This window comes from Heteronotia binoei, chromosome 15, assembly GCF_032191835.1.
Source record: "Heteronotia binoei isolate CCM8104 ecotype False Entrance Well chromosome 15, APGP_CSIRO_Hbin_v1, whole genome shotgun sequence".
NCBI classification, from domain to species: domain Eukaryota; kingdom Metazoa; phylum Chordata; class Lepidosauria; order Squamata; family Gekkonidae; genus Heteronotia; species Heteronotia binoei.
The window spans coordinates 34240312-34264381 of record NC_083237.1 but is presented as its reverse complement, the minus strand read 5'-3'; the positions used below and the strand labels follow the sequence as shown (position 1 = coordinate 34264381).

At 47.4% G+C, this 24070-nt stretch overlaps 1 protein-coding gene across 2 annotated transcripts in view; it reads left to right on the top strand.

Moving 5' to 3' along the window:
• Nucleotides 1–19606, top strand: part of ARHGEF40 (Rho guanine nucleotide exchange factor 40) — a 41357-nt gene extending 21751 nt beyond the window's left edge. Inside the window, exons 4-19 of one of the 2 annotated variants that reach the window (XM_060254551.1) lie at nt 1315–1435; nt 2743–2848; nt 3434–3532; nt 4884–5000; nt 6111–6209; nt 7726–7853; nt 9051–9168; nt 11219–11808; nt 12741–12987; nt 13885–13971; nt 14383–14607; nt 14939–15100; nt 16120–16282; nt 16886–17044; nt 17132–17226; nt 18758–19606. In XM_060254551.1, the coding sequence (XP_060110534.1) occupies nt 1315–1435; nt 2743–2848; nt 3434–3532; nt 4884–5000; nt 6111–6209; nt 7726–7853; nt 9051–9168; nt 11219–11808; nt 12741–12987; nt 13885–13971; nt 14383–14607; nt 14939–15100; nt 16120–16282; nt 16886–17044; nt 17132–17226; nt 18758–18853 (2612 nt within the window). In that variant the 3' untranslated portion in view covers nt 18854–19606. Of the gene's footprint in view, nt 1–1314; nt 1436–2742; nt 2849–3433; nt 3533–4883; nt 5001–6110; nt 6210–7725; nt 7854–9050; nt 9169–11218; nt 11809–12740; nt 12988–13884; nt 13972–14382; nt 14608–14938; nt 15101–16119; nt 16283–16885; nt 17045–17131; nt 17227–18757 lie in introns of those variants that run through there. The other variant, XR_009556211.1, reaches the window with a different exon arrangement.
• The last annotated feature ends 4464 nt before the right edge of the window (nt 19607–24070 follow it).

Genomic DNA, 24070 nt, shown 5'->3' with positions numbered 1-24070 from the left:
CTTTCTCTGTGTGTCTGTGTGCAACTTTCCACACAGGAGGGAAGAGCCACATATGTTGCTTTGAGCTCCTTGGAGAAAGAGTAATGTGATTCCTCTTCACTCGTATCTGTTTTCATGGCTTTTGCACTGCATGCTGGGAATGACACATATATCACCTTTCAGAGGACCGAGACAATATGGGTGATTACAGACTGGCACTTTGGGCCGACTCAGAGACACCTTAGAAATCAACCAGAAAAATCCTTCCACACACAAATGTCTGCCACCCGTCCTCCTCCTGTCCTTGCCCCGTCCAAATTTTTTTTTTGCCCCGTGGCAGCAAATTTTTTTTTTGCCCCATGGCAGCAAATTTTTCAGCCAAATGCCAGTTGCCTCCTCACTGCCTGGAAGTGGAAGGGTGCAAGTGAGACATCTTGGTGGTGTGAAATCGCCAACCCGCCCCAAGCCTCATCTGACTTTTTTATACAAAAAACTTCAGAGCATATGTGCGCATGTGGCGGAGCGCATGAGCATGTGCATTAGCACATGCGCATGACCACTAAAATGTATGGTGGGAAACCCCAAACCGAGCAACAGGAATGGTGCGCAACAGCTGTCTGATTGCGCCCAGGTCACCCTGTGGACACGATGGGGACGGCTTGTGGGTGGGTGTGTGGAGTCTCTGGGATGGCTCCCATCTGCCCCACATTGTTCATCTGGTATCAGTGCTTGGTTAGAATATCTTAGTGAACTTCGAGGGAGATGTGCCAAGAGGCATTTCTTGAGGAGACCAACATGAACCTCTAAATGGGAATTAATCTTTCATTTACTAGGAGCTCAGCTGTATTATTGGTGGAGGAAAGAACTGCAGCACAGAGAAAGACAGAATTTTCCATTAAGGAAAAAAAGGCAGTCTAGTTTTGTGGTCCGGTTCACACAAACAGTGGCCTAGTTCTCGTTGGCATTTGGCAGTAACCACAGGCAAATGTGCAGGGCAAATAACTCATAGAGTTCAGAAAACTTCTAGAGTGACCCATAACCTGGATTTCTGGTATTAAATGGAAAGCTTGTCATTGGCCATTATGCCCCATACATGAAAGCTGGGACATTGCAGTGACCCTGTTATGGTGCAGATTTTCTGTATGTAATGTTAGCAAATGTAGTAACAGCTGAATTCATTGTAGTATTTGAAGTGTCCGTCATGACTACATGTGAGATTTGGATAGCTACCGTGAGGTTGCTTGTTTGTGTGAGTCAGGCCTGAGAGCTGTCCCAAATTCTGGACAAACTGGTGTAGAGTTAGGCCTTATGATTTCTTGTGTTTCACCCCAACAGGAGGAACGGACAGGGCTGGACGGTCTTTGGTGACTGTGGTGCCTCAGCCTGTTCGAGATGGGCTGCCCCCAGGACAAGAAGTTCTGGTCAACACCCTGAGTTACCTGCACTCACTTCTCAGGTGAAAAAAAAATTGCCCCCAGAGATAGAATTCCTAGGATGATTCACAGGAAATCAATGTGTCAGCCTGTCTGGATCAACTGCTGCATTATAAATGTAAAGGTATATTAAATGAGATTGATTGTTGGGACCTCCCTAGGAAACACACACACACACAGTTAACTAGTTTGATGCAAGAGATGAAAAACTCCCAAACTGCAGGTGAAGTAGCTGCAAGTGAATTATTGCATTTTCCCAAGTTTCCCATTCTTAATAAGACTCTTTTAATGGAAACATAATACAGCCTGTGAACTCTTAGACTCAGAACCTTTCTGCCATGTGTTATTTTTTTCCCCCATGGTGTTTTTTCATAGGGGAGCAACAAATATATGATGCACCTCCACTGTAGTCCAAGCGGGACTTTCTAGACTACTGCCTCAGAGACCAACTAGGTGAAATAGTAATTACCGTAGATGAGGCATCAGGGCTTTTTTTGTGGCAGGAACTCCTTTACATAATAGGCCACACACCCCTGATTTAGCCAGTCCTCCTGGAGCTTACAGTAGGCCCTGTACTAAGAGCCTTGTAACCTTCTGGAGGATTACCTACATCAGGGGTGTGTGGTTTAATATGCATGGAGCTCCTGCTGCAAAAAAAGCCCTGTGTGGCACCATTTTGTAGATTGAGTTCCCACTGGGAAGCTTCATTCAACAGGGCCATGGGCCCAATTCTGTGCTGTGGTGCAGGGGGTTCCCAACCAGATGGAGCTCACTCTGCAAAATGGCAGCACATTGCTGGGGTAATCTCAGAGATACGCCTCTCATCTTGTTTTTCCCTCATTGTTCTACATGTGTAAACCAGGCCTCAGATGAGAGCTTTAAAGCTTCACTGTAGCTGCTCCAATTTATGTAAAGCGCTTAGTAAAATCACTTTTATGTTAATTATGTTGGCTACAGTTCAGTAACCCTGTTCCCATCAATTTCCTGCTCAAGTCATGTTTTCCCACACCATATATGTGTTAAACATGCATCAGAGCTCCAAAGAAAGGAACAAATGGATGTTCAGATGGGGGTCTCAGTTCCACCACAGCCTTCCTATCTGTAAAATGGGTAAGATGGAGGCCTGTGGCAGTCATTTTGCGGGTAATGTAAAGAAACACCGCAGGATAATAGTGCTTAGCAGGGTTTAAAAGTGAAATGTCTCAGCCAACTGTCGTATTTTGTTGGTGTTGCTCTTTGATGACTACGTGCTAGCCCCTGCTGAGTGAACCTGGCCTCTTGATGCAAACTGTGGACTCATTTTTCCTTTCTTTCTTCTCAAATGTTCCAGGAAAGAGCAGAAGGACTTGGGGATGACTGTGCTCTTGGACCTCAGCCAGGTGGACGACTGGGCCCTCCAGGCGCCTGTGCTGTTACCGGCCTTGAGGACATTCCAGGTGTGGAGCTCTCTTTCCATACCCCCCCCAAGCCTCCCCCCCATTCCTCTGTGATTTGCTTCATGTTGATTTGCTTCTTACATTGTGCATGCTGTTGTTTAGTAAGATTTTTAGTTTTAAAAAATGAGCAAAGAACCTCTCAAATAAAACATTGTTGCAATAAATTAAAATTGATTTTTTTTTTTAAAAAAAAGGAAAATAAAAAATAATAAAGCGCAAACACAGTATCCCATAGCCAGTAGTTTCAACAGATAATGCATTTGTTTAAAGTTACTGAACATGGCCCTCTCTAATTTCCTCAGCCCAAGCACTCAAAATGGTACTAGACTAAAATACTCAATTTCTAAAACATGAGGCACAGGCTTTGGTGGACCTTCATGGCTGTGCTGTTGCAGAGCAGCTGTTTGAGGACCCCCTCCCCCATGACCCTTTACTGTACCCCACAGATCACTGCAGCCCCTGTGGCTGTATTTTTGTGTACAGCACAACCTCAACATTGGGCCTCCCCTGCCTGTATCTTGTCATCCGTGGCTTCTTTCCTTTCCACTTATGTCTGCATGAAAGTGAAGCCTTTTTTTCTTTTAGGAGGCTTCGCCACCACCCCTGAGTCAGCTGCTGGTGATCTTACCCACCGATGACCGTTTTGTACCCCATGAGGAGGAGTTGGCCTTGGATCCTGCTGTGGTATGTTTCCAATGGAGCAGCCTTGGAGGCTGTTTGTTAGGGAAACTGCATGTGAAGGAGGCTAACAGCATGGACGGAACCTGGAGACAGAGTCTTGTAGAGAAAAAAGAGGGGGGGAGGGATTGTCTGTCATCATTACTTGCTTCCTGCTAATGACAGAAAAATTATGAGCAGGTTACAGAGATTATCCTCAGTCAGGGCTTTTTTTGTAGCAGGAGTTCCTTTGCATATTAGGCCACACAGCCAGAGCCGGCACCTGGGAGTAAGCTAGGTAGGTGGCCACTTAGGGTGCCACCCCACCTGGGGCGCTGCTGGGTGCCCCCCTATTAGCCAGGCTGGGGTTTGAGGGGAAGGGCTTGTGTCCCAGGGGCCTTGCACGGGAGGTGATCATTGGCTCCTCTGCCTCCCCATCAGCCTTCCTGCGCTGCAGAAAGGCTGAGTGGGGAAGGGACTTGCGTCCCATATGCCTTGCAAGGTATGCAGGACACAACTGTCAGCTCCCCCCACCTCCCACCCGTTGTGGAAGCCTGAGGGGGACGGGGGCTGCTTGATGACATCACTTTTTATGACATCATTGTGCTGCAGGCGTGCACAGTGTGCATGCATGTTTTTTTCCTAAAAGATTGGGAGGGGGGGCTGAGCTGGGATCTGCCTCCAGCGGCAAAAAACCGAGCACCAGCCCTGCACACAGCCCTGATGTAGCCAATCCTCCTGAAGCTTACAGTAGGCCCTGTAAAAAGAGCCCTGTAAGCTCCAGGTGGATTGGCTATATCAGGGGTTCATGGTCTAATATGCAAAGAAGTTCCTACAAAAAAAGCCCTGTCCTCAGTATTTCAGTAGCCCCCATTCAGCTTTTTCTTTATTTTACCGATACATTCCATTCAGCTGAGGTTTGTTAAACCCACCTACATATAGGGAGAGACAGATCATAAGAACATAAGAGAAGCCATGTTGGATCAGGCCAACGACCCATCCAGTCCAACACTCTGTGTCACAGAGTGGCAAAAAATTTTGTATATACACACACACTGTGGCTAATAGCCACTTGGGTTCTGTTCCATTAACTCTAATGCATTTTGGGCTGAAGCTGCTGCTAAACTAGGTGATATATCACGGAGCTGTCTAATGATGTTGGAAGAGGTGTAAATGGCTACCCCATGGGATGCTGCAGAGAAAAAGTGAGAAGGGCCTAATTAACATCCCTTTAGCCACAACTGAAGTTTCACTGCATGTCTTTACACAGCAGTTTGTGTCCATGTGTTGTGGGGATGGGGGGCTTTGGGTTGGATAGCATTGAAGGCATTGAGTTACAACTGAGTTTTGTGTCCAAATCAGTATCTTTCATCTGCAGGAGGTGGTGGTTCTTTCTCTTCCTGAGCTGCCACGTTATGTGGCCCTAGACCAGCTGACTCCTGCACTAGGTGGGGCCTTGCACCATTCGCCACGCAAGTGGGTGGGGGCACGCCAGGTAAGAGAGACTCTGAGTGAAGTGGGCCTTGGGTTGCCTACTGTTTATTCTGGAAACCTATTGGGCCTCCCTCCACTCTGACACAGGAAGCCTGCCTTTACTTGTCTGCCAATAGTCCCTCTAAGTTATGTAGTCTTGTGAGCAAAAATTCTGTTTTGTGAGCTTCTGGCATTAAAGTTGTAAACTACTGCACAAATTAGTCTGCTTTGTGGGGCCATTTTTCCTGAGCTAAAAAAAAAAAAAGTGAGCCGGAGGCTAAAAAACTGGGAACTAGTTCACACTAACGCAGCTTAGAGGGAACACTGCTTACAACCAAACTACACAATATGGGTGTTCCCTGGAGCTAGGCTGCCGTTTTGAAGTAATGAGTTCCCAACTGGGAATTCTTTTAAATTATGCTGCAAGGAACCAGTTCTGATTGGAACCATGTGGCATGAAAGATCTCATGCCTCCTCCATGCTGTTTTTTGAAGCAAAATGGTACTGGAGGGGAATATATGGGCAATTAATACCTCCCCCAACCATTTCAGGACAGAAAAATGACTCCTGCTTCCCTCAAGTAGTACTGACCAAAATCAGCTGCCTGTGTTGCATTTTAAAGGAATTCCCAGCTGAGAACACACAACTTCCAAGTAATGGGCACCCTTGGAGACACCCATTCATCTACCTTGGCCCTTAGTATACTGACCCACTACCCCTCCCGACTTCCAGACCTACAAGAACCTCCTCTTCACATAACCTCCTTCAGACCCTGGGCTATACTAACATCTCACTTAAGCCCCATATCCTCAGCCGCAAGTACTGTATGATGAATAGGGTTGCCAGCTCTGGGCTTGGAAATGCCTGGAGATTTTGGGGGTAGAGCCTGAAGAGTGGGGGGTTTCATACATAATGCTGTAGAGTCCACCTTCCAAAGTGGTCATTTTACCCAGGCGAACTGATCTCTGTTGCCTGGAGGTGAGTTGTAATGGCAGGAGATCTCCAGCCACCACCTGGAGGCTGGCAACCCTAAGCCACTGTGAAATTCTAGAGCAGGGGAGCTGTTCTAGGAGTCCTTCACATATATTCAAGTCCCGCCATTTTGTGATGCACACTCTTGTTCTTTTCACAGGCTCTTGAGCAACTGCAGACACTCTGCTGTAGTGTCCTAAAAGCTGTGCGTGAAGCCAACACCCACCTCCAGGCAGTGGGAACAGCAGCGAGTCAGGAGGTAGGCCTAAATCCAGAGATCACCAGGGTTCACAGTTCACAGTTTTTAATAGAATCAGCATCCTTAGCACTTCCCACAGTCTCTATAGCTTCCTTGCACCAACAGTTCTCCTGAGAGAACAACTTTCATTCTTACTCTTGTATTTGATTCGTGCCGTTATTGTAATACTCCATCTGTTAATTTAAGTGAGCAACAGAAGCCTTAAATAATTGGGGGCTGTTCTTCCTTCACATCTGATTTCCCCTTGTAGTAACGGTGTGCCACTGTGTGACACAGAGTGTTGGACTGGATGGGCCCCTGGCCTGATCCAATGTGGCTTTTCTTATTTTCTTAACGTGCTCATTGTCTTCAGCATCTGAAGCTGGACCAAGCATGCAAGCCACCTCAGCTCTATCTATAGACTTACTGTGTTTAATTTATATTACTCCTAAAAATAGCAACAGGGCAAACAGCAGCTTCTTCAGAGAGACTAAAACCTTTTGTGTAGTGTGCATATTTCAAAGAAACTGTCACAACAGTGAGGCTGAAAAACTGAGGCCTGCTTCTCATTGAAGTAGACACCAAACCTAACTCTGAGCTGTATTTCTTAGATTGCACATGGGTGCTGACATGCTCTGATGTTCCTCAAAACAAAGAATTTCCCACATGAAAGACACTAGCATATTAGGGAGAAACTAAGTTAGATTCCTTCTTCCTGACACCTAGTTGTCTTTCTGCAAGGAATAATTCTGTTTGAAGGAGTCTAAATGATGTGAGCTCCTGCCTGCTGTGTGAAGGGCTACAGGCCACACAAACAATGGCCATTTTGGTGCAAAATAAATCAAAACGTCTTAGGAACTGGGTTGCCCAAGCTAAATTTCCAGTGACTGGAAATGGGGCTCTGGTGCCCTGCATAGCTCTGTTCCCTTTCCTCAACTGACAGAAACTGAGGACACACAGGGCTTTTTTTTGTAGCAGAAACTCCTTTGCATATTAGACCACACCCCTCATATGTAGCCAATCCTTAAAGAGCTTACAGGGCTCTCATTACAGACCCTATTGTAAGCTCCAGGAAGATTGGCTACATCAGAGGTGTGTGGCCTAATATGCAAAGGAGTTCCTGCTAAAAAAAAACCAACCCTGCACAAACCTAATGAGTTTGTTCCATGGCCTTGTGTTGTTGCAGTGAGGCTATTTTGTGCAGTGCTAATTACAACTGCTGAGTTGGATATCCAGGGGTAGATATCCAGGGGTAGAATTCTAGCAGGAGCTCCTTTGCATATTAGGCCACACACCCCTGATGTAGCCAGTTCTTTAAGAGCTTACAAGGTTCTTTTTTGTAAGCTCTTGGAGGATTGGCTACATCAAGGGGTGTGGCCTAATATGCAAAGTAGCTCCTACTAGAATTCCACCCCTGGCGATACTTTGTATTCCAGCATTGTTGCGTGCCTATTTTTTGTTTGGAGCAGATGTCCTGGTTTGCTAGCTCCACCTCAGCCTTCACTTTGCTGCCTTCACCAGCATCTCCTCCCCACAGGAACCATTGGCACAAATTGCCTCACACCAAGAGACAATGCAGAAACTGCTGTTGGAGACCCAGCTCCTGGAGCTCCAGCGCCGTGGAGGGGCCTTGCTGGCACAGCTGCCTGCACTGGGGCCACACAGGTAAGGAGCTGGAGTCCTGCAGCAGCTCATGCCCTTTGCCCTTTCCCTTCCCCCCTCTGTGTGTATTATTTATTTACATTTCTCCCCAGTATTGACCCAAAGAGTCTTCTGTTGTTCTCCTGTCCTCCATTTTAGCCTTACAACAACCCTGTGAGGAAGGTTAAGGAGAGAAGGTGTACCTGGGCCAAGGTCACCCAGAGGGCTTCTGGGAGTGAGGATTCGAACCTGGGTCTCCCAGGTCCTAGTCTGACAATCTAACCACTAAACCACATTGGCAGCCAGTGTTTTAAGGGGTCTTCCAGAATGCCTGTTCTTCAGCACAGTTACGGCAGACGATTACACTGCCAGTTGAAACACCATCCATTTCAGTGTTGTTCAGTTATGCCTTCTGCACTTTGAATGAACCCCACAGAGCAGCATACTTGAGGTGTTTCTAATTACTGTGCGTTTAAAGGTCCACAAGGGCTGCTTGTACAGTCAAGGGCCAGTCCTACCAGAGAATCAAGGCAGGCAGACATCTGGAGAACGAAATTTCCAGGCGCACCTCCCTTTCCATGTCTCAGAAAGTGAGAGTAGTTGCTTGCATGGCAGTGGTGGAAGAGATGCCCAGAGGCAACTTGGGAGTTTCTTGGCTGGGCAGCATGCCTTTATTTGAGGGGGCCAATCTCCATTTGCCTCCAAGAATACAGAAAAAGTTGTAAGCAGGGAGGATATAAACAAGTGACGGCCATTAACAATAAGAAAATAGTATCCTGCATGCCATTTTTTTAAATTAATTTAGGCAATTTACAATCCTTCTTTCTCCTCAGGTCAGTTTACAGCAGGAATCAGTAATGTTCACCACATTTATGTAGCACAAACTAAAGGTTGTATATAGTTATACATCGCAAGGACTTTTGTGTTGTTAAGAAAAGCAATCTTGGAAAGCTGTCCTTTTCCCCCCTGCAGGGGATGGATATGTAATCCTCTCTCCCACCAGCCATTTTTCACTCCAAATGGCCCACATGAGCTGGGTAGTACAAAATGGCTGGGAGAGAGAAACTATTGCCACATGGAGGCTCCTAAATATGTTATATTCCCTGCCTGATCCCCCACTGGCATTAATCTGACTCTTGAAAGCTCTTCATTCTCCTCCTGCCAGGATAGTACCCTGTGTAGCGAGGAGAAGCCTGAATGGCCCACTGTTTCTCTCTGTAGCACAGAGACCGTGGCTGTCACGAAGCTCTATCAAGAGGTGGATGAGGCCCTTCACAGTCTGGTCCAGCTCAGCAACCAACGCCTGGAGGTGTTGCAGAAAGAATGGGAAAACACACAGGTAAACTCTGAAGCAGCTTGTTATGCTCCTGTGAGAATACTGAGGTTTTGAAGGCCAGGGTTATAACTTAGACTGATGAGCTTGTATTAATGGTAGGCCTATACTTAACTTTCTTTGAAAATTGAGCCGATGAAGAATCAGTCTTCTCCTAGCCTAGGAAGACCAGCTTTCCATTCCCTATAACCGTGAAAATAAAGCTCAGAGAGATTGGGCAGATAATGTCAGGAATGATTGGGGCCTAAAAATCTGCTTACTTGGTCTGTAGAAAGTCAAAGCTCAGGGCTATTCAAAGCATGGATGTCTGTCCTGCTGGGTTTTTTGAAAGGGATGACTTGGTTTTTACAGGTCTTTGCTGCAAGACACCCAGTTTCCTCACCCTCAGTGTGTGTGTGGGGAGGGGTGGTGGTCTGTCTTTGTAGTATGCATTATTCTGAAGAGAGCAAAATGTGGGAGCTGACAGGGTGGAGCAGAAACAGCACTGAGGGCGTGGGGACAGGGCAGATACATCTAACTAGATACCTCAGTACCCATATGTGTAGATGCCACAATAGTGGGAAGCTGTCTCTGTTGGTTTTTTACAAATTTGTCTTTATTTGTAACCAACTTTTCTCCACAGTGGGGACCCAAAATGGCTTACAACATTCTCCCTTCTCCGTTTTTATCCCCCCCAACAACTCTGTGACTGGTCAGGGGTCACCCAGAAAGCTTCCAGGGCAGGGTGGAGATTTGAACCTGCGTCTCTCAGATCTAGGGTTGTCAAGTCCAATTCAAGAAATATCTGGGGACTTTGGGAGCGAAGCCAGGAGACTTTGGGGGTGGAGCCAGGAGCACAATTGACCTCCAAAGGGAGTTCTCTGGCCATCACATTGAAAGGGACCGCGCACCTTTGAAATGCCTTCCTTCCATAGGAAATCATGACGGATAGGGGCACCTTCTTTGGGGGCTCATAGAATTGGAACCCCTGATCCAATCATTTTGAAACTTGGGGGGGGGGGTACTTTGGGGAAAGGCACTAGATGCTGTACTGAAAATCTGGTGCATCTGCCTCAAAAAACAGCTCCCCCAGAGCCCCAGATACCTGCAGATCAATTCTCCATTATTCTCTATGGGAATAAATCTCTATGGAGTGCACAGCAGACATTTCCCTCCCCTCTCCCCGCTTTCTGATGACTCTGAAGCGGGGGGAGGGCCTCCAAACCGGGGGATCCCCTGCCCCCACCTGGGAATTGGCAACCCTACTCAGATCCTAGTCTGACACTGTAATCCCCGGTTCTTGAATTTCTTTGTATTGGGCAGCAGCTAAAGACCTGGCATTTCTGGGGGAAGGGGTTGGAGGAGAGGCAACCTGATGAAAAGATTACAATAAAATGAGTATGGTTGCTACAAAAAGCAGTGCAATGCACCAAGGAACGCTTTCTGGGGCTGTTCAAGGTTATCAGTCCTGCCTTTCCCTACAGTCTCAGGCTTTCTTGGTTTGTCCAGAGAGGTATACTGAATAGAAAGATCCTGGGAGACCTGGGTTCAGATCCTCACTTGTACCATGGATATTTGCTGGGTGATCTTGGGCCTGTCACATCCTCTCAGCCTGACCTATTTCACAGGGTTGTTGTGAGAAAATGGAGGAGGGAGAACAATACTCTAAGCCAGGGGTGTCAAGCATGCGGCCCAGGGGGCTCCTATCAGGCCCATGAGCAAGTCTGCTTCCTTCCCCCTCTCTCTTGCTTCCTTCAGTTATCAGAGACTGTTAAATAAAATATTGCAAGAGTTCTAATCTTTTAAGCATGTTTTATTTAGGATTTTTTTTAAAGAAAATCTTTAATTATGTTTGACAAGTAAAAGTTTATGTCTCTACTACCTGGCATTACATTATGTGATACACATGGCCCAGCCTGTCAAGGTCTTATTTATGTCAGATCCTGCACTTGTAACAAGTGAGTTCGGCCCCCCTGCTCTAAGCTGCTTGGAGTTTCCCCTGGGCAGAATAATGCAATATACATAAATAAATGCAATGCCCATGGTTGCCAGGCTGCCTCTCTCTCTTCCAATGTAGGCTCAGCAGCAAACCATGGGAGAAAAGAGGAGTCTAGAAGTGACTGGTGACAACATAGAAGTGAGGAGGCCAGTTGAAAGGATGGCTGAGGGAGCATCCCTGGAGAGAACTCTGCTGCTGAGCCCCAAGTTCCAAGGGAAGATGTCAGCTGTGCCAGAAGCCTCCCCTGCCCCACGGCCCCGCGCCTGCAGCATCAACACCTCCTCCTCTCCGAAGCATGGCTGGGGCCTGAGTGGCAGGTTTGGCTCCTCTTGCAGCCTGACCTCTCTCTTCCAGCCACACTCCAGCCCCAAGGCCTCCCCCTGCTGTTCCCCTACTCGAAGCAATCCTACGGACAGTGGCAAGAAGAAAGGGGGTTCTCCTGCCAGCCCTCACATGCTGATGTCTCCTGCCTCTCCCCTGGCGTTGCGAGCCTTGAGTGACCCAGGCCGCCCCAGCGTGCACATCCGTGGCCTGGAGGTCAGCAGCCGTGAACTGGCGGATAGGAGTTGCTCACCTCGTGAGCATGTGCTGTTAAGTCGCAGTGGGACCCACGTTGCTGAAGCCCCCTGGGGGGCCACGCCCCGCATGGAAAGAAGGCGCTGCCTTGGGTAAGTAGAGGAGCAGGCAGGAGGAAGAGAGTTTCTGTCAACCTTTATTGCACAGTTGTAATTCAGAGTTAGGACTGAGAGGAAGACCACGCAAATACTTTGCCTCTCTCAAGAGATAAGTACACAATCCTGGCTGGCCCAGGATGTTCCAGTGCTAGATAGTCCAAATAGCACCTCTTATTCTCTGTCCTGTTAGTAACCAGAAAGGAAGAGGTTTCTTTCCTTAGGAGTGCTGTCTGAAAAAAATAGGGGTCATCTTAAATTCTCATATGATGGAAGTACTTCACCCAAAGGGTGATTAATACGTGGAATTCACTGCCACAGGAGGTGGTGGTGGCTATAAGCATAGACCGCTTCAGTAGCTACTAGCCACAGCTTATCGTTGGAACTCTTTGTCTGGGGCAGTATTCTTGGTCCTTCGGTGGGGGCACAGTGGGAGGGCTTCTAGTGTCCTAGCCCCACTGGTGGACCTCCTGATGGCACTTGGGGTTTTTAGCCACTGTGTGACACAGGATGTTGGACTGGATGGGCCTTTGGCCTGATCCAACATGGCTTCTCTTATGTTCTTATAGTAATGAAAACAAAATCTGTACGGTGTAACCTTTTTATAGGGACATGTTACAGTCAAGATTGTCTTCCTTTTGGGTAGATATGGATGGGACGTATTGGGTAGATATGGATGGTAGATATGGGATGCAACTCTTCAGGAGTTGTGCAAGCCTTGTTCTCAATGGGGAGTTAGTTATACAAAAGCTCGGCTGACTTGCTAATAGAGCTGTATGTCTCTCTATCAGTTACTTGCAGCAGCACCCCAAATCTGCTGCTAGCTCATTCACATGCTAGCAAATATATCCTTGTTTGAACTGTACCTTCTTTCCACATACTGTGCCAAGGCTAAGTGTTCGATTGCTTCCCGTCCTCTTTCTCCCCAGGGTCCAGCAGCAACTTCTGGCAGAGATGCTAGAGTGTGAGAGGGAATATGCCAGCGCCCTGGCCCAACCTGTGTCTCTGGTCAAAGAACCTGGTGGGCAGGCCTTGCCCGCTGAACTGAGGTGCCTGGGAAGCGCTCTGCGGGCCACGCGGGACCGGCTGGCAGCCTTCCATAGCAGCAGCCTTCTTGGCGAGCTGGAGGGATGCATGAGCCACCCACCACGCGTCGGGGGCTGTTTCCTGCGTTATGTGAGTGCCCCACCATGACTAACAAACCACCACTGTTGCTCCCACTCTGTGCTGAGGGCTTGTGTGCACTCTGTCGCATTCCCACAGCAGTACAGTTCGATTTGTGAGGAGACTCACAGTGACTTAATCCTCAGAAGTCTTCTTCCCCCAATGCTATGGAGTATGTGATGTAAGAATAAAGATGAGAGCACCTTCCAGCAAGTGCAGGGTGCATTCGCCCCACACTGATTAACTACTGTCGCTCCCCAAACACATATAAATCGGGGCAAGCAAGGGAGCTCGAGTTCCATTTAAGGCCGATTCCCACCCCATTGCTCCTCGCTTCTTTTAGAAATGTAATACGGCTTCACAGTACTAGTGCCTCTTGGTTGTTTACTCCATCCTGAGGGCAACTTCTGAGATTTACCTGAGAATAAACCTTCCCAACAGGCAGCTACAGGTTGACTGTGAAGGGTAAATGTACTAAGATTTAAAAGAAAACAAAATTGATCAAATCTACCTGTAGCACCTCAATATACAACATCCAGTGCTCTTCATCCCACCTTTTGTGGCAAGTTTAATATTCCTGCAAAAACAAACAAATGCATACCATTGGCACTTGGAATAGTGGATGCACGTTCTGCCGTAATCTTTTCATAACCTTTCAGCAGATGCTTTAACATTTCACATCATAGTTTCCCAGCCATTTCTAGAAGGCACAGGAAAAAAAGATAGCCCTGCCCTTTCTGTGTATCTCCAGTTTGCACTTTCTTATTTAAAAATTGGGGGGGGGGGGCTAGGAAGAAGGGATAATCTAATAGTCTCCAGATTTTGCTTTGGTCTGTTGCAGTCACCAGATTTCCTAGATGGCTGCTAGGCTGGGTGACTGAGAGAACCTTTTTCTCTCCTGCATCACAGGGGGAGAAGTTTCAACTCTATGCCATTTATGCCAAAGATCACCACAAGTTCCAGGCCGCCCTGGCTTCACTTCGAACCACCAGCAAGGTAGGTGCTGCGGCCGCAATGAAATACAGGGGACAAAGCCAAATGTTGTCTTTGGGGCCCACTACACTACGGGTTAATAGACGAATAGCTTTGCATCCTAATGGATTTGTCTCATCTGATGTTCACCTATGGGAAATGCTTATTTTGGTGCAGAGAAAATAGACTCCAGTCTTTCCTGAGAAACTGATCTGCTGCTAGCTGACCTTCTGTAAGGAGCTAGCTCTCCCTCTCTAAGTGTTTGCACATGCTGTGCTGCATTTGGCAATCGGCGTCTGGCTCCCAAAGAGCCAGGATTCCAGGGTTTCCAGGCAGGCAGTTGAAACAGGCTAGGATGCTGAGTCTCTTACTGCAGCAGGACCTTGGACCACTGCTGCACTACACTCAGCTGTCTTCTTTTCTTTCTCCTTTCAGAAGGGGCCAATAGAGCTGCGCGAGCATGGGCAAATGGCACGCGCCTTGCGCGAGCCCTTGGAACAGCTGGAGCGGTACCAGCGCTTCTTGGGTGAGCTGCTGCGTGAGTGTGACCTCAAACCGGGGCCTGACCGCCAAGCCCTGCAGGAGGCCCAGCAACTGCTGGAGGCCCAGGAGCAGCGAGGCAGGGACCTGCTGGCTGCTGAGCAGATCCGGGGCTGCGAGGTGAGCACATGGGCGCTCCCGGCATGTGACGCTGCATCTTCCTTCCTGCCAGTTGCCCCCATATGCATGTGCTGTTTCCTCCCTTGCCACTTAATGCTACACTGGACTGATTATTCCTCTTCTTTGATGCTTTCTTTCCTGGCCAGTTTGTCACATTTGGATCTTCTTGCAGCTATGGGCGGCGGGGTGGGGGAGGTATCCATGCTTTGGGTTCAGTGGGTGCGAGCCACACTGCAAGCAAATTGGGCAAGTGCCACATGGGTTGCTGTTGCGGGGGGGGGGGGGGACTTCTGACTTCTTTGAGCTGATTAGTGTTTCTGTGTGCCTGCAGATGAAGCTGTCTGAACAAGGGCCACTGCTGCAGCGTGGTGAGCTCACTTTGGTGTCCGGGCGCCGCAAGTGCCAGCGACACGTCTTCCTCTTCGAACAGCTGCTTCTCTTTACCAAGTGCAAGGGCGCTGAGGGCGGCTACATCTGCAAACAGGCCTTGCAGGTGGGCAGGGGGACCCCTTCCCTGAAGTTTGGCACTCTGCAGTCCCAGAGGGAGACAGGCACTGCCCTACAACACTTCAGCAGTTCAAATTGACGGGATTAGTTCTTGGAATTAGTTGTTATGTATTCAGTGGAATGTGCATACTTTTCAGATATACATATTTATTCTATTTACTTGATTTATACCCTGTCTTTTTCTCCAGTGGGGACCCAGAGACTTAAATCATTCTACTCTTCTCTATTTTTAACCCTTATACCAATGCTGTGAGGAAGGTTAGACTGAAAGTGTGATTGGCCCAAGGTCACCTAGCGAGCTTCCATGGCACAAGAGGGGGATTCAAACTTGGGTCTTCCGGATACTAGTTCAACAGTTGTAATTGATACGCCTCACTGATTCTGGTGTATGGAATTTATTTAGATATTTATACCTCATTTCCTCCTCTCACAAACCACTTACAATGTCGTTCTCCTCTCCTCCATTGTATCCTCACATCCACAACCCTGTGAGGTAGCTGATGCTGAGAGACAAAGATTGGCCCAGCCCAGCAAGCTTCCATGGTAGAGTGGAGATTTGAATCTGGTCTCCCAGATCCTAGTCTGACATTGTAATCACTTACACACCAATACTAGCTTCAGAATTGTAAGCCACTGGTGGGTGAGTCAACACATTTAAGAGAATTTTTTTCTTAAATGGACTTACCAGAGCATCAGGACATAAGGGGGGAAAATGAAATTCAGTAAAGGCAGAGGTACAAATATTCTGTAACCATACAGTATTGGGGCTATGGGGGAAGATCATTACTGACTAATCTGATGTGAGAAAAATCCGCTGTCTCTGAGGTGACAGTTGAGACCAGAATTTTGATGGCTGCACAATCCTAGATTTTAGCCTGGTGGTTCTTCTCTTTGCCTTCCACTGCCCATATCTGTTGCACAAATGCCCTGCTTCCTGTTGCTACTGGCCTCAGTGGACCATCTACCTGAACTTTTCCTTAACCACCTCTGCCTTTTTTTGCACAGACAGCATCTATGGGTCTCACAGAGAGTGTGGGACCTAGTGGTCTACGCTTTGAGCTGTGGTTTGGACGGGGACCAGCCCGACAGGCCTACACGCTGCAGGCAGCCTCTGCTGAGGTCAAGCACCAATGGACAAATGTTATAGCCCAGCTGCTGTGGAGACAAGGTGGGTATAGGGATACCTGAGAGATAGTGGTTAGGGGAGTCCAGTCAGGTATGGGCTCAAATCAGGGCTAAAGATTCATAGCATCAGCCACTTCAGAAAATCTTTCCTATGCTTTACTTTTCTTTCTGAGAGAGAATGGAATAAGCTGGGAACCAAGAGTATGGCCTCTTTTTTGAAGATGAGGAAACCATGACCTCTTTGAAGATACCTCCTACTAGCTGGCTTATGGGGTGCTTATTGCAAGAGGAGGTCCGTTTTCCTCTGTAGAATGCAGAGCAGAAGAGGATTCTGGGATACCTTCCCATGACATCATTGACCAAAGGCTTCTTTATGCTGACAACGTGGGCAACACATATATGCATGTAAAGTGTACCTCTGTGTGTGAACTGTGGAAGTAGTGTGTGCTTTCTGAACAGTCTGCCCTGTTCCTAACAATGCTGGTTTTTGTCCACATGAATTGAATGTGGAAAATTATTAGGAAGAGGAATGAAGGGAGCAGCGTTTGTCTTTGGTAAGGCAAGAGATTCCAGCTGAGGTTACTAATAGTACATACAGGAGGTTTTTGTGGTGAAAGGCCCTGAACATTTCTTTCTTCCTCCTCAGCTGCCCAACCAGCGATCTCAATGTCCATATCCTCCTGCCCAGCCCAGCATTTGGCCCCCCTCGGCCTTGGTCCTGGACCTCCTTCTGGGCTATCATTGCCTGGTCACGTTGAGGAAGAGGAATGGGACCTGGATGTCAAGCCTATCCCAAGGGGTGAGTGTACTTCTCTTCTTATGCTCCCCCCTCCACCTTCTCAGAGAGATGGGGTTCCGTGTTCACTCATACCTTTTCTCCTGTTTCCTCTAGCGGATTCAGAAGGAGCCTCTCCAAGCCACCGAGAACCATCTGGCCTAGCAAGATCATTGCCCGGGAGTAGCTCTGCTGTGGGGCATCACCAGTCGGTGAGTATGATTCCAAATGGGTCTGTTTTAGGAGTGTGTTGCTCTGGGCCTGTTTATACACTCAGTAGAAGCAGCAAGGCACAGCTGCTTTTGCAAGGTGGGGTTTGCATCTCTGAACGCTTTACCAGCAAAAGAAACACCCTGCCTGTACAGACTAGCATGCCAAGGGAAAGGGTTCGATCTTGCATTCTCCCTGACAGGCTAGCTTCCTTCAAGAGTTCTGCCTCCAGTCTTCCTCAGTGGAAAAAATTTAAAATGCTACCCCTGCCACCTGAACTGGCACATTCTAGGAAAAGCTGGTTTTGCTGACTGTATAAATTGATATTAAGATTTTACAGTTCCAAGAGCTGATACGCCGAAGCCTTAGGTGCTGATAACCACAAGGTTGTTTGCCTGAACAGACCTGTGTGTGTTTACGTACCAGATTATGTGACATTCCTGTTCTACCCTCAACTTTCCCTCCTCCCCATCCAGGGTTCACCATGTTGTCCCTGATAGCCTTGTGTGTGTTTTCTTTATTTGCCAGAGCTCTGGCGCTGCCGGCGAACCAGTGACCCCACTCTGAGGCTGTGGCGGCCAGGTACAGCGCCCACGCCAAATTTCTCTGCCTTTGGGCACTCCCCCATGCTCTCTCCTCTTGCCATCTTCTCCAGAGCATTAACACACAGCATTTCCCACATGTCTTTCTCTTAGTCTGCATTTCCAGGAATATCTCCTCCTCCGAGAAATTAACTCAGTTTCTGTTCAATATGTGATTGTGTGTCTAGGCGCTTTTTTAAAACCAGTGTGCATTTCTCTGCCCTGCAGCTTCTCTTTGTCTTCTGTCCCACCCTTGCTGGCCTTCCAGTTGTCTTTGCATTATTATTGAACGTTCAGCTAATGCCCACAGTGCTGGCAGAGCATCATGGCTGCCAATAGTGAGAGACTGCAAAATGTCCCTGATTCAGATCTAACCTCAGGCATGAACTTGCTGGGAATACCCTAGGCAAAGCTGCTGTTTCTCAGCCTGAGATCTGCAGTATGAGAAAAATAATACTGACCCTACTTTGCAAGAGCGGCTGCAATGATTCTTGGGAAACCTTTTGAAAGTGCAACATTAAGTTTTAATGTTACGCAATGGAGGGTGTTGCACAGAATACAGAAATGAGGAGGCTTCTCTCGGCAGTCATACAGTGTATGCTAGGTAGACCTTCATTGGTAGGCCAGTCTCTTCAAATCTCAGAAGCTAAGCTGCATCAGCCCTGGATGGGATACCACCAAGGAAGTCTAGGATTCCTTGCAGAAGTTGGCAAATCAACTCTATTCATCTGTTGCCTAGAAAACACTCTGGGGTCACTGTAAAGACAACACTTTACACAAGAAAGACAAGGTCAGAATGAAAAAAAAATGGAAACTGCAGGGCATTAGAGTGGCAGGGAGTCAGGTATTAAACCCGTATATAGAAATAAAGAATAACATTTTGAGGTTAGTCAGCAAAACTTTATAAGAGTTTGACTTCTGGCTCTTCACTGGTTTCTCGTTTCCTTTGTAGCGCTGGGTGTGGAGCCTGCATCGGAAGCTCTTCTCCCCGGTTAGCCACGGACGGCAGGATTCAGTCCCCAGAGGCTCTGGGAATAGGACAGTCTGAGCCTCACAGTACCTTGAGCGGGGGGAAATGCACAGGTGCTCGTGTCCATGACGTTCTCCCACCAAGTCATCTGAAGACTCTCCCATGCTCCTTTATCTGCTGCCATCCCACAGGAAAACCCAGCCTCCTCCTCCTGAGCTCAAGTTTGGGAGGGTTCTGTCCTGCCTCAGAGCAATCCATCCAGTGCCTTTTCCGCCATTTTTTTTTTAGAATTGTTGGAGATTATTGGCCTGGCCTGCTGGTGAGAAAAACAGGACAGTCTGAGCCTCACAGTACCTTGAGCGGGGCCAAACCAAAGAACTCTGTGTTGACTGTAGACATGATAAAATGGAGGAATGAACTTTCGAGGGTCAGACCCCATGAATTGGGGCTTATGCCCAGAGGGTATTGAATGCTTCTTTACCTAATGTCCAGTCCCAGCTTCTGTCTAGGTCGATTGGTCTTTTGCTCAGTTGGATGGGGGAGGAAGAGAAGAATCTGGATTACAGTTGCTGGGCAAACTACAGGATGCACTCCTTGAACCACATCCAGGTTCACTCAAGATGAAGAAAAAAAGACGACCGTTTGGGCTGCAGGATGGATGAGACGAACAGATTGTTACGGCACATGAATTTCCCACCCCTGTTCCAAGAATTAACTCAGAGGTAGCCCAGGGAAACTGCAGAGCCACCTAAGTTAAAGGAATGATGCAGCAAAATTTATGGTGCTGAGTTTTTCAAGGGAGCAGCTGTTAATTTCTGACACCAACGATTAGGAAGCCTAATCAGAGCCAAGCTATGTGATCTGTCATGTGACAGATCTCTCTGGACTGTACCACTTTAGAATATAGGTGGGGGGATTGCATGTTTGGATATCCCCTAACACTACTTTGCACACAGAACGGATAGATGCCAAAGAGAAGGCTTCAACCTGATATTCTGATTTATTTTTTTAATGTGCAGTGAGTACTGACAAGCTGGCACATTCAGTAATGTAACGTCCACAACCTCCCACTAGATCTGGTATTTTTGTTTCTGCTGGTGTCTTTCAGTTTGCTTTTGAGGTGGTAAAGCCTGCACACAGGGATCTTATCATGCTGCACAAATGCTTTTCCCCATTACAACAGCAACAAAAATCACAATATGAACATTTATATATTAGTTTCCATCATCTATAGCCCAACTTTTCCATCATCTATAGCCCAGCAGGGACCCAAAGCAACTTACACTGGTGTCCCCTCCTCCAGTTTATCCTCATAACTCTGGGGATCAGGCTAAATGATGTGTCTGGCCCAAGGTAACCCAGCAAGCTTCTGTGGCAGAGGGGATTCAGATCTGTGTTAAACTTGAGAAATTTGGAGCTACGTGTTGGAGTTAATGGCTCCCTGGACACCTCTGTAGTAAAGTTTCTCTTTTTTTTGTGGCATGCCAAGGTCTGGATAGTGGGTATTAAGGAGTTGGCATGGTGGGCCATGCTTTCAGTGAGCTTTTTATCTATTCTGACAGCTTTCCCCCCTCAATTTGGTAGTTTGAGTTTTTCACTAATCTAGCTCCCTTGGCAGGACATGTCCAGAATTTGAGCCCAGGCTCTTATTATGTGGGATGTGCACAATCACCTGCCCACATGAGAAAGTCAGAAAAGCTACTATGTGCACACCGTAGAGCAGGGGTGGCCAAACTAGCTCGGGAGTCACATGTGGCTCTTTCACACATATTGTGTGGCTTTTGCAGCCCCTACCACCCCATCAGCCAGCTTGGAGCAGGCATTTCTCTTTAAATCACTTCTCCAAGCCAAGCCAGCTAGCAGTTTGGAGAATGCATTTAAAGTTGCTCTGTTTCCATTTTCTTTCTTTCTTTCTTTCTTTCTTTCTTTCTTTCTTTCTTTCTTTCTTTCTTTCTTTCTTTCTTTCTTTCTCTTTCTTTCTCTTTCTTTCTTTCTGTCTATCTATCTATCTTCATCATCATCATCATCTACACACCCACCCACCCACCCTCCTTCCTTCCGTCCTGCAGCTCTCAAACATCTGTTTACGTCTTGCGGCTCTCAAACATCTGATGTTTATTCTGTGTGGCTCTTATGTTAAGCAAGTTTGACCACCCCTGCCCTAGAGCTTAAAAGGCAAATGTTAAGAAGCTTTAAAAGATGCAAATAGAGACATGTATGGGGGAGATAACACTTTTTTGTTGTTGTTGTAAAGAAGGGATCCTTTTCAAATACTGGGCTGTCAACCCTTATCAGCTCCAGGAATGTTAGCATGGTTGAATATGCTTTGGTGCAGCTTACTACTAGAGAGTGGTAGGTTTATAACACCCTTTCCCCATTGTGTGTGTAAAGTGCTGTCAAGTTGGAGCTGACTCATGGAGACCCCATAGAATTTTCAAGGCAAGAGACTAACAGAGATGGTGTGCCAGTGCTTTCCTCTGCAAAGTGACCCTGGAATTCCTTGGTGATCTCTCCTCCAAGTACTAACCAGGGCTGACTCTGCTTAGCTTCCAAGACCTGATGAGACTGAATTAGCCTGGGCCATCCAGTCCAGGGTCCTTCTCTATAACTTAGCATAACTCCCCCAAACAGAACCACTTTTTTGATAGTCCTGGTGCTAGTTTGTCATTTACCCTAACCACTTGAGACAAATCAATGTACAATCACTAAAATTGACATAATAGGGCTGGCTTTCACAGATGAGATGGTAAATGGGTCTGAACTGTAACAATTTAAGGTGGAGGCTCATGTTGTCAGATGCTCCTCCATACACGCACACCCAAATCCCCTGCTTTTAGAAAACTTAGCATGCCAGGAAGCCTAAGCCTTTTCTGACACCTGATTTTCTGGGCAGGATCTAAGCAGCTTTTGCAATTATGAAAGAGGGAGAAAGGGTCCCCTTTAACCACCAAAAATGATTATGCTGGGGATAATGAGGCCTACATGGGCAAAAGCCATGTTGGACGGAACTGTAGTAAGGAGAACTAGACAAGACTGAACAAAAAAGCTGGCTGTATTCCCACACACACTTGCAAATGGATATATTTTTTTTGTGTATGGAAGAGCATTTTGGTCACATGAATCCACACCTACAATCTGTTGTCTGATGCAACATGAGTTTTATTGATGCAGCTTGGGCGGTGGCAAGTAGAGGAGAAAACACACTAGCAAAAAGCAAGCCTCATACTCAAAATGAGAGCATCTGCAACTCTGTCAACTTAAAATTAGTGGAATATATATGTGCTCATATTGCTATGTGCCAGAGAAAAGGGTAAGGAAGGGCCTTAGGTGAAACAGATTTGGGAAAGCCAGAAGCCCCTAGTCAAGTGGGACTTTTATAGCGTTTCCATAAAAGGGGGCCTGCCATAAAGAGGGGAAGCCACAGAGCTAGGACTCTGGCTTCTGAGAAATAAAAATGGTATTCTTTTATTGGAACACACAGCATTTGAAAAGCTGCAAGCCACCCAGAGTGGTTCTTCAGGCCCCAGTGTTTCCAGGAGCCAGCTGGGAACAGTCCATGTTGTAACGTGTTCAAGGTGTGCTTTTTCGCTCCTGTTGCCTGTGAACCTAAGCCTTTGTAAGGTACTAAGCAAAACACCTTGGGTTTCTGTAAATTAACAGTTACCCCATTGCCAAATATGTAATCTTGTCGAAATAATCAGGTTTGTCTAACGACATTATTTTATATAAAAAGCATGCTGAACCATATTAGTCATTTCTGTTCTTCAGTGCCTCAACTGCAAAAGGGTACATTTGCTATCATTTTACCATGGTTCTTTATAAACTTAAAGTGGGATATGATTTGCCAGGACCATTTCACTCCCCCGGTCTCCTTTTTGTTCACAATAATAATGGAACCAGCAATTTATTACCAGCTTCCTAGAATTTTTCTTAACTGTTGGAAGGGTGCGTGTGTTAAAAGATAAAGACTTTCCTCCAGCCAGCTCCTTTGCAACTGTAAGCTATTCTTTAATTATATGCATGTATGGTTGGAAGTAAATCCCATTGCAAGCAGTGGGATTTATTTTTGAGTAAACATGGTTAGAATAAGACCTGTTTCTTTCTATTAGTGCATTCCTAGTGAGCTTGTCTTACTTTTTTTCCCTATAGAAAAAACAGGACTGTACTGTCATCTGCCATTGTGTCTTCCCTGGCTAAAACTCTCCCTTCACCCTCCCCCCCCCCCCCCCCCAGGGAGGAGGTAGGAGACACACAATGCCAGGCTTAAGCTGACCCCTCTCTATGTGTTTGTCTGTCCCATAGGTATTTGGCTGCTTGTACATTCTCTTCCCCTCTTTCAGAGGCCTGCACAGGAGGTCCGTAAGAACTTGACCTGTGGTTGCCAGGCAACCAAAATGTGCCTCTTCCCATCCCTTTGCCTGAACTGACCTGACCTGCAGTCCTGAGAGGCCCTTCCCCCCGCAGGCCTCCCGCCCAGGCCCAACATCTCAGCATTCTTCATCTGCAACATTAGCTCTCCAAAGCTGACATTGCTGCTCGATTTCCCCTCATCAGTGGCACCTCCTCCCCCCACCTGCTTGTCTCTGCCATGACGAGGTGGCGACAGAGGTGTGCTTTGCCCATTCTCATCCCTTCGTATCTCTGCCACAGCCAAACAAAGCTGGCAGTGCCAAAGGCCACCCCTTCTCCCCCTTTTTGCCAATACAGAACAGACAATGCCAAGATTACAGCACTAGCTACTGAAGAGGAAGTAAAGATGTCCCTTCCTCTACTATGGCACTGCAGTGTGGACCAGGCTAGCCTCTGCCAACTGCTCATGCCAATCCAGCACTCTTGTCTCTCCCCCCCCCCCCATATTATTGCACAGGCGAACAGACAATGCCAAGCTGTGCTGAGCTACGCCTGGCTAGGATTCCACTTCCGCCTCCCCTGCAAATGACACCCTCCATCTTCCAAAACAACAGGCTGTGCCAAGATGATTTCCCGCCCTCTCCCACCAGGGTACAGCAGAGCAGACAATGCTTGGCTGTGCCAAGATGGTGCCCTGCCCCCCTCAGTAAAGCAGGCTGATCTGTCTCTCCACCACAGTGCCCCCTAATCTTCCACTACAACAAGGTTGTTTGCTTGGCTGTGCCAGGGGAGCAAATTCAATGCCATGGCAGGGCTCCTTATCAAACACTGCTGTGCCAGCCGTTCCTTATCTAGCGTCCCTCTGCAACCCCTACTCGAATACTCTTTTCTCGCTCCCATGACCGAATCCAAATAAGTTGGATCCCCCTCCACTTTGCCTCTTCC